This window comes from Nomascus leucogenys, chromosome 3 (genome assembly GCF_006542625.1).
Source record: "Nomascus leucogenys isolate Asia chromosome 3, Asia_NLE_v1, whole genome shotgun sequence".
NCBI classification, from domain to species: Eukaryota; Metazoa; Chordata; class Mammalia; order Primates; family Hylobatidae; genus Nomascus; species Nomascus leucogenys.
The window spans coordinates 145,857,591-145,871,148 of NC_044383.1; the positions used below are offsets into that span (position 1 = coordinate 145,857,591).

The following is a 13,558-nucleotide window of genomic DNA, read 5'->3' on the forward strand; positions in this document are numbered from 1 at the left end:
TCCCAAAGTGCTGGGATTACAGGCATGAGCCACCATGCCCAGCCCTGACTACTGTAATCCTACCACTTTCTCTAGTTGGAAAGTTTTGTGGTCAATATATTGCCAAACATAATTTCCATGTATACTGTAAAGTCTGTTGAATTGTAGTAAATGCCTTAGCCAACAGGTTAAAATCAAATTTAACCCATGTCTTCAGGTGGCAAAGAAGCCACAGATATGTAACTGAGGTTAATAAGCACTATAAGAAATTAAGTCACTCATATTTTACAGGAATGAATGATGGTGCTGCAGCTGTGGTTCTTATGAAGAAGTCAGAAGCTGATAAACGTGGGCTTACACCTTTAGCACGGATAGTTTCCTGGTCCCAAGTGGGTGTGGAGCCTTCCATTATGGGAATAGGACCAATTCCAGCCATAAAGCAAGCTGTGAGTATAACCTTATTACCTTTTATGAAATTTGTCTTCCTGTTAGCCTTAAATGAGCTTATTCATGTAGTTATCTCTAGTCTTTCACTACCAGAAGAGTAACCAAGAGCATTTATTTGTTTTTGAGACAAGGTCTTGCTCTGTTGTCCAGGCTGGAGTTTAGTGGCACCATCATAGCACTGCAGCCTCAAAACTCCTACGCTCAAATATTCCTCCTGCCTCAGCCTCCCAAGTTACCTCGGAACTACAGGTGCACTGCCATGCCTTCTTCATTTTGTAGAGACAAGGTCTGTGTTACCCAGGCTGGTTTTGAACTCCTGAGTTCAATTGATCCTCTTGCCTTAGGTTCCCCAAGTGTTGAGATTTCAGGTGTGAGCCACTACCCCCAGCCAGTGAGAGCATTTAGATCACATGCTTTTTAGGGGAACTGATTGTTACATTCCCCTTAGGAACACATAACAGATGCTACTGGTTCAAAATTTAAGACAATTTAGAATTTCTAAGGGATCTTTTAGATCACATCCTTAACCTTTTGGATGGAATGGATGTCACTAAGGCAAAAATGTGTGAGAATGTCACTGTATTAACCTAAGAACAAACCAAAGTAGCAGTTATCAGCATCATGCAGCATATTTCATATTTATGTTAACAAAGAAGGGTTTAACTTTAGCCTTTCCACCCAAGTTTAACCTCTTTTCTATGTATCTTTCCTCTAGGTTACAAAAGCAGGTTGGTCACTGGAGGATGTTGACATATTTGAAATCAATGAAGCCTTTGCAGCCCTCTCTGTTGCAATAGTTAAAGAACTTGGATTAAACCCAGAGAAGGTAAAGATGCACAAGTAACCCTGAGAGCTTACCAGTGAATTTCACAATCCAATTTTAAGATAGTATCTTCCAGGTGTATGGCCATGTGGGTAATAGTTAAAGAAATACTAGTTACTAGGACTGAGTTCATTACTTCCCATGGTATTAAAAAAAAAAAAAAAAAGACATTAGCTTACTTGGCATAAAAGGAACGAGGTAAGATAGGCAGGGATGAATTTTCACAAAGGTGTAAATTTATTCCTAAGCAGTTAAAATGAAAATTTGAGTTTGAAAGGGTAGCATGCTGATACATTAAGAGGAAAAAGAGAAGATTTTAAACTGTGTCCACAGAAGAATAAACAATCTAAATCTTTTCTCCCCCTTAGGTCAACATTGAAGGAGGGGCTATAGCCTTGGGCCACCCTCTTGGAGCATCTGGCTGTCGAATTCTTGTGACCCTGTTACACGCACTGGAGAGAACGGGCGGAAGTCGTGGTGTTGCAGCACTGTGCATTGGGGGTGGGATGGGAATAGCAATGTGTGTTCAGAGAGGATGAATTGCTTAAACTTTGAACAACTTCAATTTCTTTTTAAACTAATAAAGTACTAGGTTGTAATATGTGAAATCAGAGGACCAAAGTACAGATGGGAGCCATTTCCTACATCACAAAAACCCAAGTTTACAGCTTGTACTTTAATGCATAATACTCAACTCAAGGTACAAGACAATTGCATTTAACATTGTTATAAATAAGAGACATCAGATCAATCATTAAGGGCTCCAGAGTGAACAGCATCTTCATAACTTCCATGTTTATCATCTTTACTTTCTGGATGTAATTTAATAAGATCATCAATTCGAAGAATGGTAATTGCAGCTTCTGTTGCAAATTTCAAACTCTTAACTTTAACTATGGTTGGTTCAAACACCCCTGCTTGTTTGTTGTCTCGAGGTTTACCATTGCTCAAATCAAGACCAATCCTGCAATTAAGAAAGAACTATTAAATGGCCGCTTACAACTTAGTTAGGTGGCCTATTAACTCCAGCATTTCACTCAAGTATTAAGCTTGATTTTTAAGTCAGACTAGAGATCTTGTAGGTAGTCTTTCTACCCAAAGAAGCAGGGAGAGATTAGCAATCAGAATTGTTAACTAAGGCACACCAGTGCTAATAATTAATCATTGTCTCTTGAATTACAGTGAGTGAACAACAAATGCTTGCTGTGAAGTTTTTCATGTTAAGTATTTGACAAGTCTGTTACTTATGTTTGCTGACATGTAAATTGACTACTATCCTTTTTAATGCAACCTGTTTTGCAGAGGTTAACAAAAAGCGGGAAATTGTATGCTTACCATTTTAGATTTTTACGTTCTGGGTTAACCTGAGCCTCATTATGAAAAGCTCTTAATTTTGCAACCAGATCTGTGGAGTCCTGGGCAGCATTAACTGCTAGTGTATTGGGAATAACAAGAAGTGATCTTGCAAACTCTGCAATAGCAAGCTGTTCCCGAGACCCCTAGGAAAAGAAGACAATTAGGTGACTTCACAAAAGGGAAAAAAAATTAAGATCCACAGCTACTGCTCTCAGGCCTCTAAGACAAGAAATAACTCTTCTTACCATGCTGGTTGCATAGTTTTCAAGGTATATGGAAAGGGCTGCTTCTACAGCACCCCCACCTGGAACCACAGATTTTGACTCCAAAACCCTCTTCACTACACAAAGTGCATCATGTAAAGAGCGCTCCATCTCATCACACATGAAATCATTTGCCCCACGTAAGATAATCGATGCAGATGTACGAGCCTTAGTACTGTTCAAAACAAAAGTGAAATTCTTGTAACAGCATTCTTTTTAATTTTTTTTTGCCAAGACCATCAATTTCTCAAAAAAATGGCATTTTAATAAAATACGTCTACATAAAGTTCCCTTAAGTCCTGCTTACACAGGGTATTTAGATATACTATACAGAAACAATGTCTAGTCCATGCAGAAGAGATGAAAATGGTTACTTCATCTCAATTTACAGTGGCCCAATGTTATTTTATCCCATGCGTATAACTGCTCATATCACTGTGAGACTACAAGCAGCAAATAAATGGGAAGAAAACCTGCTTTTACATAACAAAATCGGTATAACTTTACAATTTTAGAAAGTAGCTCTTACTTTTTGATTAAGATCAGCTCATCATCACAAATTCTCTCCTGTACCACTTCTTCTGCCTGTCCCAACATTGCAGCTTCAAAAGTTTCTTCACCTTCCAAATTGGCCAGGGTTGACAGAATAGTTGCTATTAAGAGAGTTACAAAGGATCTGTGAATATTGCTCTTTCATGATTTTAATATCCTTGGACTCAGTAGCATTTGTGATAAAAGTGCTATATTACAAGTTTAGAATTTAGTTAGGCAGCACACAGTAACTCCTTTTATCCTAAGATGGAACTATGTCATTTTAGAAATGAACAAATTCAGTTCATGAATTTCCAACAAACTTAATCAATTTCTCCAGTTACATGAAAAATGGCTCTATAAATGTGTTGGTAGCACAAAGCATTAAGAGAATATGAATGTTTTCGAAGCGTTTTCTGTCAATATTCCAATGTAAAAAGATCTTTGGTGGGGTCAGGTATAATAAAAGTATTTTATGTGACAGCCAGCACAAGACATACCTCCAGAAGCTTTAGCAATGCGTTTAAGGTCCCTTTTTAAAACTCTTCTAACTGCCATAGCGCCAGCCTCCACAAAATACTTCAGACACATATCATCAATTCCACCAGTGGTTAGAATGACATTGGCACCTGTTGCCAGGATCTTCTGAATTCTCTCCTTGGTGATATCTGATTCTCTGCAAAGTGTTTTTGTAACCTGAGTTACCTTCTGTGATTTTTAAAAATAATTTAGCTTTAACTTCCATTAAGTATTTATCACAAGATAATCATAGATCAAATTGTATTAACCTTTGTTATCTCTGACCAGAATTTAAATTAGTCCAATTCATGGAAAATTTGAAGGAATTAAAAATTACCACTTAGCTCTCCCCAACCCAAATTTGAATTACCAATTGAGAACTATGGTTAAACAGGGAACACAGGTCCTGCCTTTGAGGATCTAGTGGGGAGAGGGATTACTAATCACATTCCAGGGCAAGTGTCACTAAAGTGGTATGCAGAGATTATAAGCACATAAAAGACATAAATTTAGCCTAGGAGGTGAACAATAAAGAGAAGTCCAGGCCAAGCGCAGTGGCTCATGCCTGTAATCCCAGCACTGTGGGAGGCTGAGGCGGGCAGATCACCTGAGGTCAGGAGTTCAAGACCAGCCTGGCCAACACGGTGAAACCGTCTCTACTAAAAATACAAAAAATTAGTCGGGCCTGATGATGGGCACCTGTAATCCCAGATACTCAGGAGACTGAGGCAGGAGAACCACTTAAACCCGGGAGACGGAGGTCGCAGTGAGCTGAGATCGCGCCACTGCACTCCAGCCTGGGCAATAAGACCAAAACTCTGTCTCACAAACAAAAAAAAAAAAAAACACAGGAGTCCAGAGTTGAAAGCACAAAAGAAGGTAGAACCAGAAAAGTGAAAAACCTTGCAGGATACACCAAACAGTCTAGATACTAAGAAGCTTAATATCTTTAAGCAAGACTAGTATATTATCTGCGTTTTCAAAAGGATTCCCTGATATCAATGTGGAAATTGCACTGAATAGCTGAAGACAAGATAGTAACATGAGATATAAGCTGAAAGACAACCTAAACAGAAAAGTCAAATTTTATGGCTTGAGTGAGTCCTGGAGTAAAATAAATAGCAACAGTTTCGGGGGCAGGATGGGAAATCAGAGTTCAGTTTAGGACAAGATTAAGTTTGAAGTCTCTGTTGTTACTCAGGTGAAGCTCCCAGGAGGTAGTCACTTACATCATGGAAACCACAAACTATGGGAGATACAGATTTGAAGAGTCAATATAAGTGAAGACATGTGAATAGATCATTTGAAGAATTTTTAAAGTAAAATGAATTACAGATCAACCTCAAAAGCAGCTTGTCTACTGAACAAGTACTGTGTGCTACACAGTTATATAAACTCATGGTAAAAACTGTAGTAAGCCAAAGGAAGACAAAATACAGGAAGTTACAACAGAATATAATTTAGATTGAAGAAGAAAGAAAAGCTTGTCTAAGAGACTACTAGCTTGGGTGTGTTTCTACAACAGTCTAGGCAAGAAAATGAAAAGTAGGTAAATTTAATTTGGAGGTAGAAATCAAGCGGTCTTGGCGACAGATTAGGAGAAAAGGTGTTGGTAAAAAGGAGTTAAGGACATTTCCTAGTTTTCTGCCTGTATGGAGGAGTCCCCATCACTAAAATGGTCAAAAGCAAATTTGCGGTATTATCACAAGTTCAGCTTTAGACATGTTCACTTTGAGATGCTTGAAAAGCATTCTATTAGATAGAAGTATGTGTGTTTGGAGCTCAGAGAAACAGCTGAAAGAGTCTCTGGCATGGAGAGATAATACATGAAGTCATGGGAACAAACGGGCTATCCTGGAGAGTATTATGAGATGGTCCAGACAAAGCAGCATCACAAAGCCTTCCATCCCCGAAAGCATTTCAAGAAGGACATAATCAAAGGGTTGCTAAAGGTCAAGTAAGAGGAAGGCTGAAAATGTCTTCCAAATTTCACACTAGAGACCTTAACATGCAGTCCCTCAAATGGAGAACAGGGCTGAAAAGGGATGAGAAGAAAAGCACCAGAGAAGTTTTGTGTAGTAAATCACTCATGACATCTGCCTGTAAAGATGTAGGATAGGGAGTACCTACAGCACAAGGATGTATGAAGAAGCTTGAAGGACAAAAGAGCCACACGAAGAATCCAGGAAAGAGCATAATTAGTTGAAGATGCAGGTATGAAAGAAGAATCAAAGACAAGGCTCTAGAGCAGAAGGAAACAGACTCTAGAACGCTTACTGTAGAGGGACTGGCTTTGATGGAAGAAAGGAAAAAAGAATACCCATGCAGATTGATTTGAAAGATGACAGCACATTTCTTACTCTTGGCAAAGCTTTCTTGTAGGTCTGGTTTAACTACTGTTTAAACTATTCATTGGTTTTTTTGGGTTTTTTTTTGTTTTTTTTTTTTTTTGAGACAGGGTCTCACTGTCACCCAGGTTGGAGTGCAGTGGTACAATCACAGCTCACTGCAGCCTTGACCTCCTGGACTTCAGATTCTTGCCACCTCAGCCTCTCGAAGTGTTGTGATTAGAGGCATGAGCCACTGTGCCCAGCCTAAACAATTGTTTTAAGTGACTGTCAGGCAGTCAAATCTATAGCAGTGGTCACACTACCTCCACCATTAGCTAGATACCTCCAGTATCTAGCAAACCGTAGGCTACAGTCAATACCGTACTGCTGAGTTCTGTACTGCTTTGAGGAAATTAGATTCCTGTCTTTTATATCTTTAATATTAATAGACTCATACAATCAAAATTCCACAAAAAGGCCAATTTTCATATAGGTTGTATAACCCCAAATCCCTCTAAAAACACCACCAGGCTAATTTTTCTGGAAGTAAAATAGTTTGACTTGGCTAAAAATGTTAAAGTCCTCCAAGACACTCACACTTAAAAGGCCAAAAATAATCTCTCAACATACCTCTGTCTAATTTGGTCCAGTTTTTCAGGGTCTGTAATGACCACCTGTACACCAAGCTTCATTTTTGTTTTTTGCAGGCTAAAGTCAAGGCAAGCAATTTTTGCATTTACGATTCTCTTGGGCATGCCTACAATTGAACATAAGACTAAGTTAATACATCTATCCTTAAAAGCATAATAAAGAGTACCTATAATCAATTGTATGTAAACACACAAATTTAGACTATAATTCATTACATTTTATCTTAGAAAAATTTTATGGCATTAAATGCATGTAATTTCTTTTAATTCACATTCCTTCTAACATGTTGTATGTGCTTTAAATTACAAAAAGATGTACTGCACATAATCCACAAAAAGTTTTTTTTTTTGTTTTGTTTTGTTTTTGAGACGGAGTCTCACTCTGTTGCCCAGGCTGGAGTGCAGTGGTGTGATCTTGGCTCACTGCAATCTCCGCCTCCCAGGTTCAAGTGATTCTCCTGCCTCAGCCTCCCGAGTAGCTGGGACTATAGGCGGGTGCCACCATGCCCAGCTAATTTTTGTATTTTTTAGTAGAGATGGGGTTTCACCATATTGGACAGGCTGCTCTCAAACTCCTGACCTCATGATCCACCTGCCACGGCCTCCCAAAGTGCTGGGATTACAGGCACAAGCCACCGCGCCCAGCCAAAAAAAAAAGCTAGTTTTAATCCATAGCAATCTCATTCTATAAACCAAATCCCAAACCTTACCCTGGGATCCCACCACACAGTTGAGTGCATAGCCACTGATGAGCATACTCTCCATTTGACTTCTCCCATGGGCTTTCAAAAGATTAACAGAATTGACTGGATAGCGTGGCTGGCCTCTTATGTCTGTGTATTTAATAGCAAGTACAGCATCTACTACCATGTTAGCAAAGAAATCACCATTTCTAAGCCAAAAGTTAAGGACAGTAACAGGTTTGGAATGGACAAAGGGTACACACGTGAAAAATCAAGGGTAATTTGAAGGGACTTCCTTTTAGTAATCTATTAAAGAAGCAAGCATTACTTATGTCACCAAAATGTTACATTATCACTATCTGCAATTCATATCACTTTTAGACATGCTTTTTGTTACCTTTTCACCCTAAAAAAGCAGGGAGGGCAACAGTTAATTTCAATACAGCATTACTCCTCTCTATTGATATCAATTTGCATAAAATTGGTTATTCAAAATTTTATTGCACAAAATTGATATTGCTGCTACTACACGCGCGCGCACACACACACACACACCCCCTCCCGAGACAGGGTCTTGCTATGTTGCCCACATTGGACTGGAACTCCTGGGTTCAATTAATCCTCCTGCCTCAGCCTCCTTAGTAGCTGGGACTACAGGCACACACCACCATGCCCATCTCAAAGTCTTATGCTTTAAAAAGCCCAAATTTTATCTGACAACCACAAGGATACATTCCAATGATTTTGGAAGACATGGATGTCTTAGCAGCATTAATCAGGCAATCTCTTCCCAGTTCATCTGTGTTAACAATTAGGTTTTCATTGATATAACGCACTGCTTCCCTGTTTAAAAGTGTGGGGGAGAAAAACGCTTATAAAGTCACTACTCAAACTCTGCATTCATCATGCTTAACACAGAGCCAAAATGTCAGAAGTAATAATATCTGTTCAGCCATTTCATATAGGAGGAGGACATGAAAAAACCCTCCCTCTTCAGATCATGGCAAGTTTAATCTATCCCATAAGCATAGCCACTAAAATCTATTATTAGGAGAAAATGTGGTAGTCAAATGGGAAAAAAGATACTGGTCCAAGTTTTTAACTTCAAATATTACTACTTAAATGCTAAAACATTTAAATTGAAGGTTTTCAAATTAAAATTTAGTTATTAATCAAAATGTTAAGACAACACAGTTTACAACTATTACATCAAAAAAAATTTCTCTGAATGCAAACAATCTTACTTGCAAGCAAGTCGATAGCCACTAATAACTGATGTGGGATGAATTTTCTGTTTGACTAATTCATCTGCATTTTTTAGGAGTTCTGCTGCAATAATAACCTGTTAAGAAAACATTCACTGAACTGAGTATGCCGCATATTCAACATGTGCAATACATATGAAATGACACTAAAATGGCCATATATTATTAACCAAAATGGTAGTGGTGAAATGAATTAACTGGTTATTAGAAACCTGGGGGGTGAAGGGAGAAGAACGCTACAAAACACTCTAAGTCCTCAATGTTACTCATAAATTCTTGGAAACTGCCACTTTAAGCAAAACAATGAACAGCAATTTCTCAAATATAGTTGTTTATTGTAACGCTGATGGGGGAAGGAACACTTGTTTTTTTATACATCATCTTTCCTCTTAAAGTCAGTTTCCACAAATCCATTGTGGATGTTCAGTGAGGTCTTATTATATTATAAATGCAAATGGCCAAAACTGGGTAGGAGCCAGAAAAATGTTCTAAGAAACTAGTTCAGCAATACAACCGTAAAAGACAACACATTTATTACCTTTAGAGACAGTGCTCAACAGAAGCTAAACCAAGTGTGACTATTCATATGACATATATTAGGCTATTATTTTATTTAAAAAACAGTTCTTTTAAGTTGATAAAACACTAAGAAATATTTTTAAAGTAAAAAGACTTAAAGTCTTGTCAGCTTCTTATGGGAGGAAAACTACATTTGTTAAACCACATTATCGTAAGTTAGACAAAGATGATATTCATATTTTAGGAGTAGGTTCCATTCTTTCATGGCTGAAGTTTATTTTTTTATTTTTTTTATTTTTTTTTATTTTTTTGCAGATAGGGTCTTGCTTTGACGCCCAGGCAGTGTCGCGATCTCAGCTCACTGCAACCTCCGCCTCTGAGGTTCCAGCGATTCTCCTGCCTCAGCCTCCGGAGTAGCTGGGACTACAGGCGCGCACCACCACATCTCGCTAATTTTTGTATTTTCAGTAGAGGCGGGGTTTCACTGTGTTGACAGGCTGGTCTCGAACTCCTGACCTCAAGTGATCTGCCCGCCTCGGCCTCCCAAAGTGCTGGGATTACACGCTGAGCCACCATGCCCGGCCGCATGGCTGAAGTTTAATCTAGAAATACATTTTCCCCACAAACTATCTCGTTTCTCCAGAATTAACATCTTTTTCACCAAACAATATTGTTTCTACTATACCAGCATGCTGGATGATCTATGAAGAGTTTATACTGTATATCACATTTACTGACTCGATAAGATCACACTGTCATATCATGATGTATTTATTAATTTCTCACACTCCCATTTTGAATTCCTGAGATTACCTGTCAGGATTTAAAAAATAAAACAGGCTGAGTGCAGCTCATGCTTGTAATCCCAGCACTACAGAGGCCAAGAAGGGAGGATCACTTGAGGCCAGGAGTTCAAGACCAGCCTGGGCAACATAGAGAGACCCTGTCTCTACAAAAAAAAAAAAAAAAGGTTTTTAATTAGTTGGTTATAGTGGCATATGCCTGCAATCCCAAGCACTCTGGGAGGCTAAGGCGGGAGGATTGCTTGAGCCCAGGAGTTCCAGGCTGCAGTAAGATATGACAGCACTGCAGCACTGCAGCCCTGCAGCCTGTGCTACAGATGGTCTCTTAAAAAACTAATAATATAAAAACATTGTTTCTCCCCCAAATTGGTAACATTTTATCCTCCACATAATCAGAAAAGTTTAGAGCTTTCCAAGTCTCAAGGGGTGATGGGGGAGGAAACAAGACTTTTGAGAGACCATAAAAAAATCTGTGTGATGTCTGAATACTGCCATAAAGGGAAAAATAAGCCCTCAAAACTTGTGAATACCAACATTTAAAACAATGGGGCTATGTTAAATGAACTCAAATTCTTTCCTACTTAAACTGTACAAACTAGCTGTAACTGTCAACTTATAAATTTTGTTTCTGAATCTGTACCTAAGAAGCTTATTTCCCCTCTTAAATGTGTAACTTCTTTTGTTTTTTCTTCTTGCTCAATCTTCTGGGCATTCAGAATATGTAATTTATTTCTGACACAGCACAAATGACCCACTTATGGCTTCAACCTTCTGAAAGTCGGTCATTTTTAGAAAAATGATCATTCTTTACTCAGTCTACCTACCACTGATGTAGTTCCATCTCCAACTTCTTTGTCTTGCAGATCAGCCAGCTCACAAAGAACTTTAGCTGCAGGATGTTCTACCTCCAGTAACTTCAGGATGGTTGCACCATCGTTAGTAATGGTTACATCCTAAGAAATTGGCAGGAAAAAATATGAACCACTTACAGAAATCAACACAGCCCCATTATAATACACGTTCACCTTTAATATCACCTTCCAGTACATGGATTCTGATAAAGTCAAAGAACGAACATAGCAAAACACTGAAGATAGTTTTACTTTAAGGCAACTAACACAACAGTTATGTGTACTTACACCAATATCATCCACCAACATTTTATCCAAGCCAACTGGACCAAGAGAACTTTTTACAATATTGGCAATCGAAGCTGCAGCCATAACTGTAGACAATCAATTAAAAACAAAAATAAAAAAGAAATGAGGATAAGCCACAACTCTGAAAGACAGTAATTTCAGCCTAAAGGTAAATGACATCCAACAGCCCCTATATTTCCCAAATCTACAAATCTGTGTTAATTATTTAAAAACCACCTACTAAGAGTCTAAATGGGGCCGGACACTGTGGTTCACATCTGTAATTCCAACATCGGGAGGCCGAGGCAGGAGGATCGCTTGATGCCAGGAGTTTGAGACCCCTTTGCCCAACATAACGAAACCCATTTCTACAAAAAATAAAAAAGCCGGGAAGTGGCGGCGCGGGCCTGTGCTTGGAGACTGCAGTGAGCTATGATGGCACTCAGACTCGTCTGGGCGACAGGTGGGACCCTGTCCCTAAACAAAGCGAGCCTATTTGGCACAGCTTTGATGGGGGGTGGAATCTGATGGCGGAAGAAAAAAAAGTAATAACCACAATTTCATGCTCTGCCACTTCGTACAGCTACACCAGCCTTTTCCTTCACATCCTGCAAGTTTTTTGCTCATTAAAACTCTGTGAGGAGAGAAATCGGTAGTCAACGGGGAAGGTGGTGACTTTCAGATTTGTTTACGAAAAAAATTAGGAATCTATCAAGAAACAGTAAGCTCTGTAGGTATCCAAAGGCCCGACAGCAAACGCTCTGCCAAGTTGGCGCTGACGTCTCCTGGGGTCAACGCACTCGAGTGCCTTTTCCTGGGTTAACTCTACTGTAAGAAGCTGTCAACCCGGATAGAGCTGGTGCCGGGGGCCCGACCTCGACTGCAGCTGCGGGCGGGCAGGGCAACGGGCTCATCCGAGGGCGCGCGGAGGAACCTACTCTTTTTCTGGTAAATGGTCCTAAAATGAAACCTGGCGTTTAACATGGACGCTCAGGCGGTCGCCCTGAAACAAAAGGGGGTGCGAAGCGTGGCCCGCACGTGCGAGCCCGGGAGGCCCGCTTTCCCGCGGTGGGCGCGTTTCCAACGCCGCCGCGGACAGCACATCCACGCGCTGCCGGTCTCAAAACCCTACCGCGCGCTCCGGGGCTCCTCCCCGCTGTGGGAAGAGGGGGCCACAGCGCCCTGCCCCAGAGAACGGCGGGTGGGCTGGGTCCGGCTGCGGGGCCCCGAGGCTCTGTCTGCGGAGGTAAAGGAGGAGAGGCACGAGGAGGGCAGCCGGGATCCGGTCGCGGTAGGACTCGGCCCTCCCCGCCCGCAAGCCCGACCCAGGCCCGGCCCGCCCTTACCGTTCTGGGAGCGGATCGCTTCCCCAGTGCTGCGGTCACCGAACACGGACAAAGGCCCCTCCATCTTCACGGCAGCGATATACGTCGAATTCTGCTCACACCGCGGGCAACCAGTGTCGCGGCCCCTCGGCCGACCAGCGACCACAGCAGTGGCTGCGACAGCGTGGAGCGTACCCGAGCGATGCCCCAGGAGCTACTGGGTAACACACCGCCCCACCCGCTTCCCGGCTGCCCCGGCCCGACCACGGGGCACGGCGGGAAGGAAAAAGAGGCGGGGACAACAGGGAGAGAAACTGGACTGTGCCGGAAGTGAGGCTCTCGGGAAGGGGCGGGCTCGGCATTTTTGTCCAATTAGATAGCCGATGGGAAGGGCGCGAAAGCGGAGAACGGAAGTCGGATCTTGGACCGCCGGGAAGAGGCTGAACCTTCGCCTCAAACGGCGTTGCGCAGACGCAGTGGGCCATTCTAGTGCCTTCTAGAAAAAGTTGTAGGAAGGGTGGAGCTTGGAGCTGGGGTGTAACTGGAGGGGCGGGCCCGTCTCCAAGGTAGAGTTGTGGTTCTGAGCGAGTCTTGCGTTTTAGCTTTAGTGTCCTTTCCTTGTCCCTGCTCGGGGAGCGTGAGGCAGATCGGCCGGCTTTGCTCCAGGCCTCAGAAGTATAAGTTTAGGGGCGCGAACCTGGGTGGGACGGGGCAGTTTTTCCAGTGGGCCATACGGGAAAATTTTTGGTTCGAGGAAGACAACCACCCTTTTTAAAGAGAAAACTGCACCTCATTCCTACGCGGTGCCCAGTTGGGGTGTGTGTGGACCAGTCAATGACCGCCCAAGCTTTCCGGGTAGAGAACCCAAATAAGGTTAGGTGAAGTTGTTGGGTGGATGCCTTTGACCCTGGACTTAAGCAAAAAGC

The 13,558-nt window shown here is 41.5% G+C and overlaps 2 protein-coding genes and 2 non-coding genes across 5 annotated transcripts in view; 1 reads left to right on the plus strand and 3 right to left on the minus strand.

The window, feature by feature from the left end:
• Positions 1-2,007, plus strand: part of ACAT2 (acetyl-CoA acetyltransferase 2) — a 17,270-nt gene extending 15,263 nt beyond the window's left edge. Inside the window, exons 7-9 of one of the 2 annotated variants that reach the window (XM_003271757.3) lie at positions 271-425; positions 1,142-1,252; positions 1,618-2,007. In XM_003271757.3, coding sequence (XP_003271805.1) covers positions 271-425; positions 1,142-1,252; positions 1,618-1,788 — 437 coding nt within the window. In that variant the 3' untranslated portion in view covers positions 1,789-2,007. The remainder of the gene's footprint in view (positions 1-270; positions 426-1,141; positions 1,253-1,617) is intronic. The other variant, XM_003271758.4, reaches the window with a different exon arrangement.
• TCP1 (t-complex 1) lies at positions 1,464-12,998 on the minus strand. The gene is made up of 12 exons (XM_012505987.2): positions 12,654-12,998; positions 11,308-11,393; positions 10,993-11,121; positions 8,826-8,923; positions 8,314-8,424; positions 7,609-7,790; positions 6,879-7,005; positions 3,900-4,075; positions 3,398-3,521; positions 2,851-3,043; positions 2,585-2,748; positions 1,464-2,213 (listed from the first exon to the last, which is right to left on the minus strand). The coding sequence occupies exons 1-12, from the start codon at positions 12,715-12,717 to the stop codon at positions 1,997-1,999; spliced, it is 1,671 nt and encodes a 556-aa protein (XP_012361441.1). The 5' UTR covers positions 12,718-12,998; the 3' UTR covers positions 1,464-1,996.
• Positions 3,205-3,336, minus strand: LOC115834560. Its single transcript, XR_004029500.1, has one exon. It is a non-coding gene; the product is annotated as a small nucleolar RNA SNORA20 (small nucleolar RNA).
• LOC115834565 lies at positions 8,520-8,659 on the minus strand. The gene has a single exon (XR_004029505.1). It is a non-coding gene; the product is annotated as a small nucleolar RNA SNORA29 (small nucleolar RNA).
• Positions 12,999-13,558: the final 560 nt, after the last annotated feature.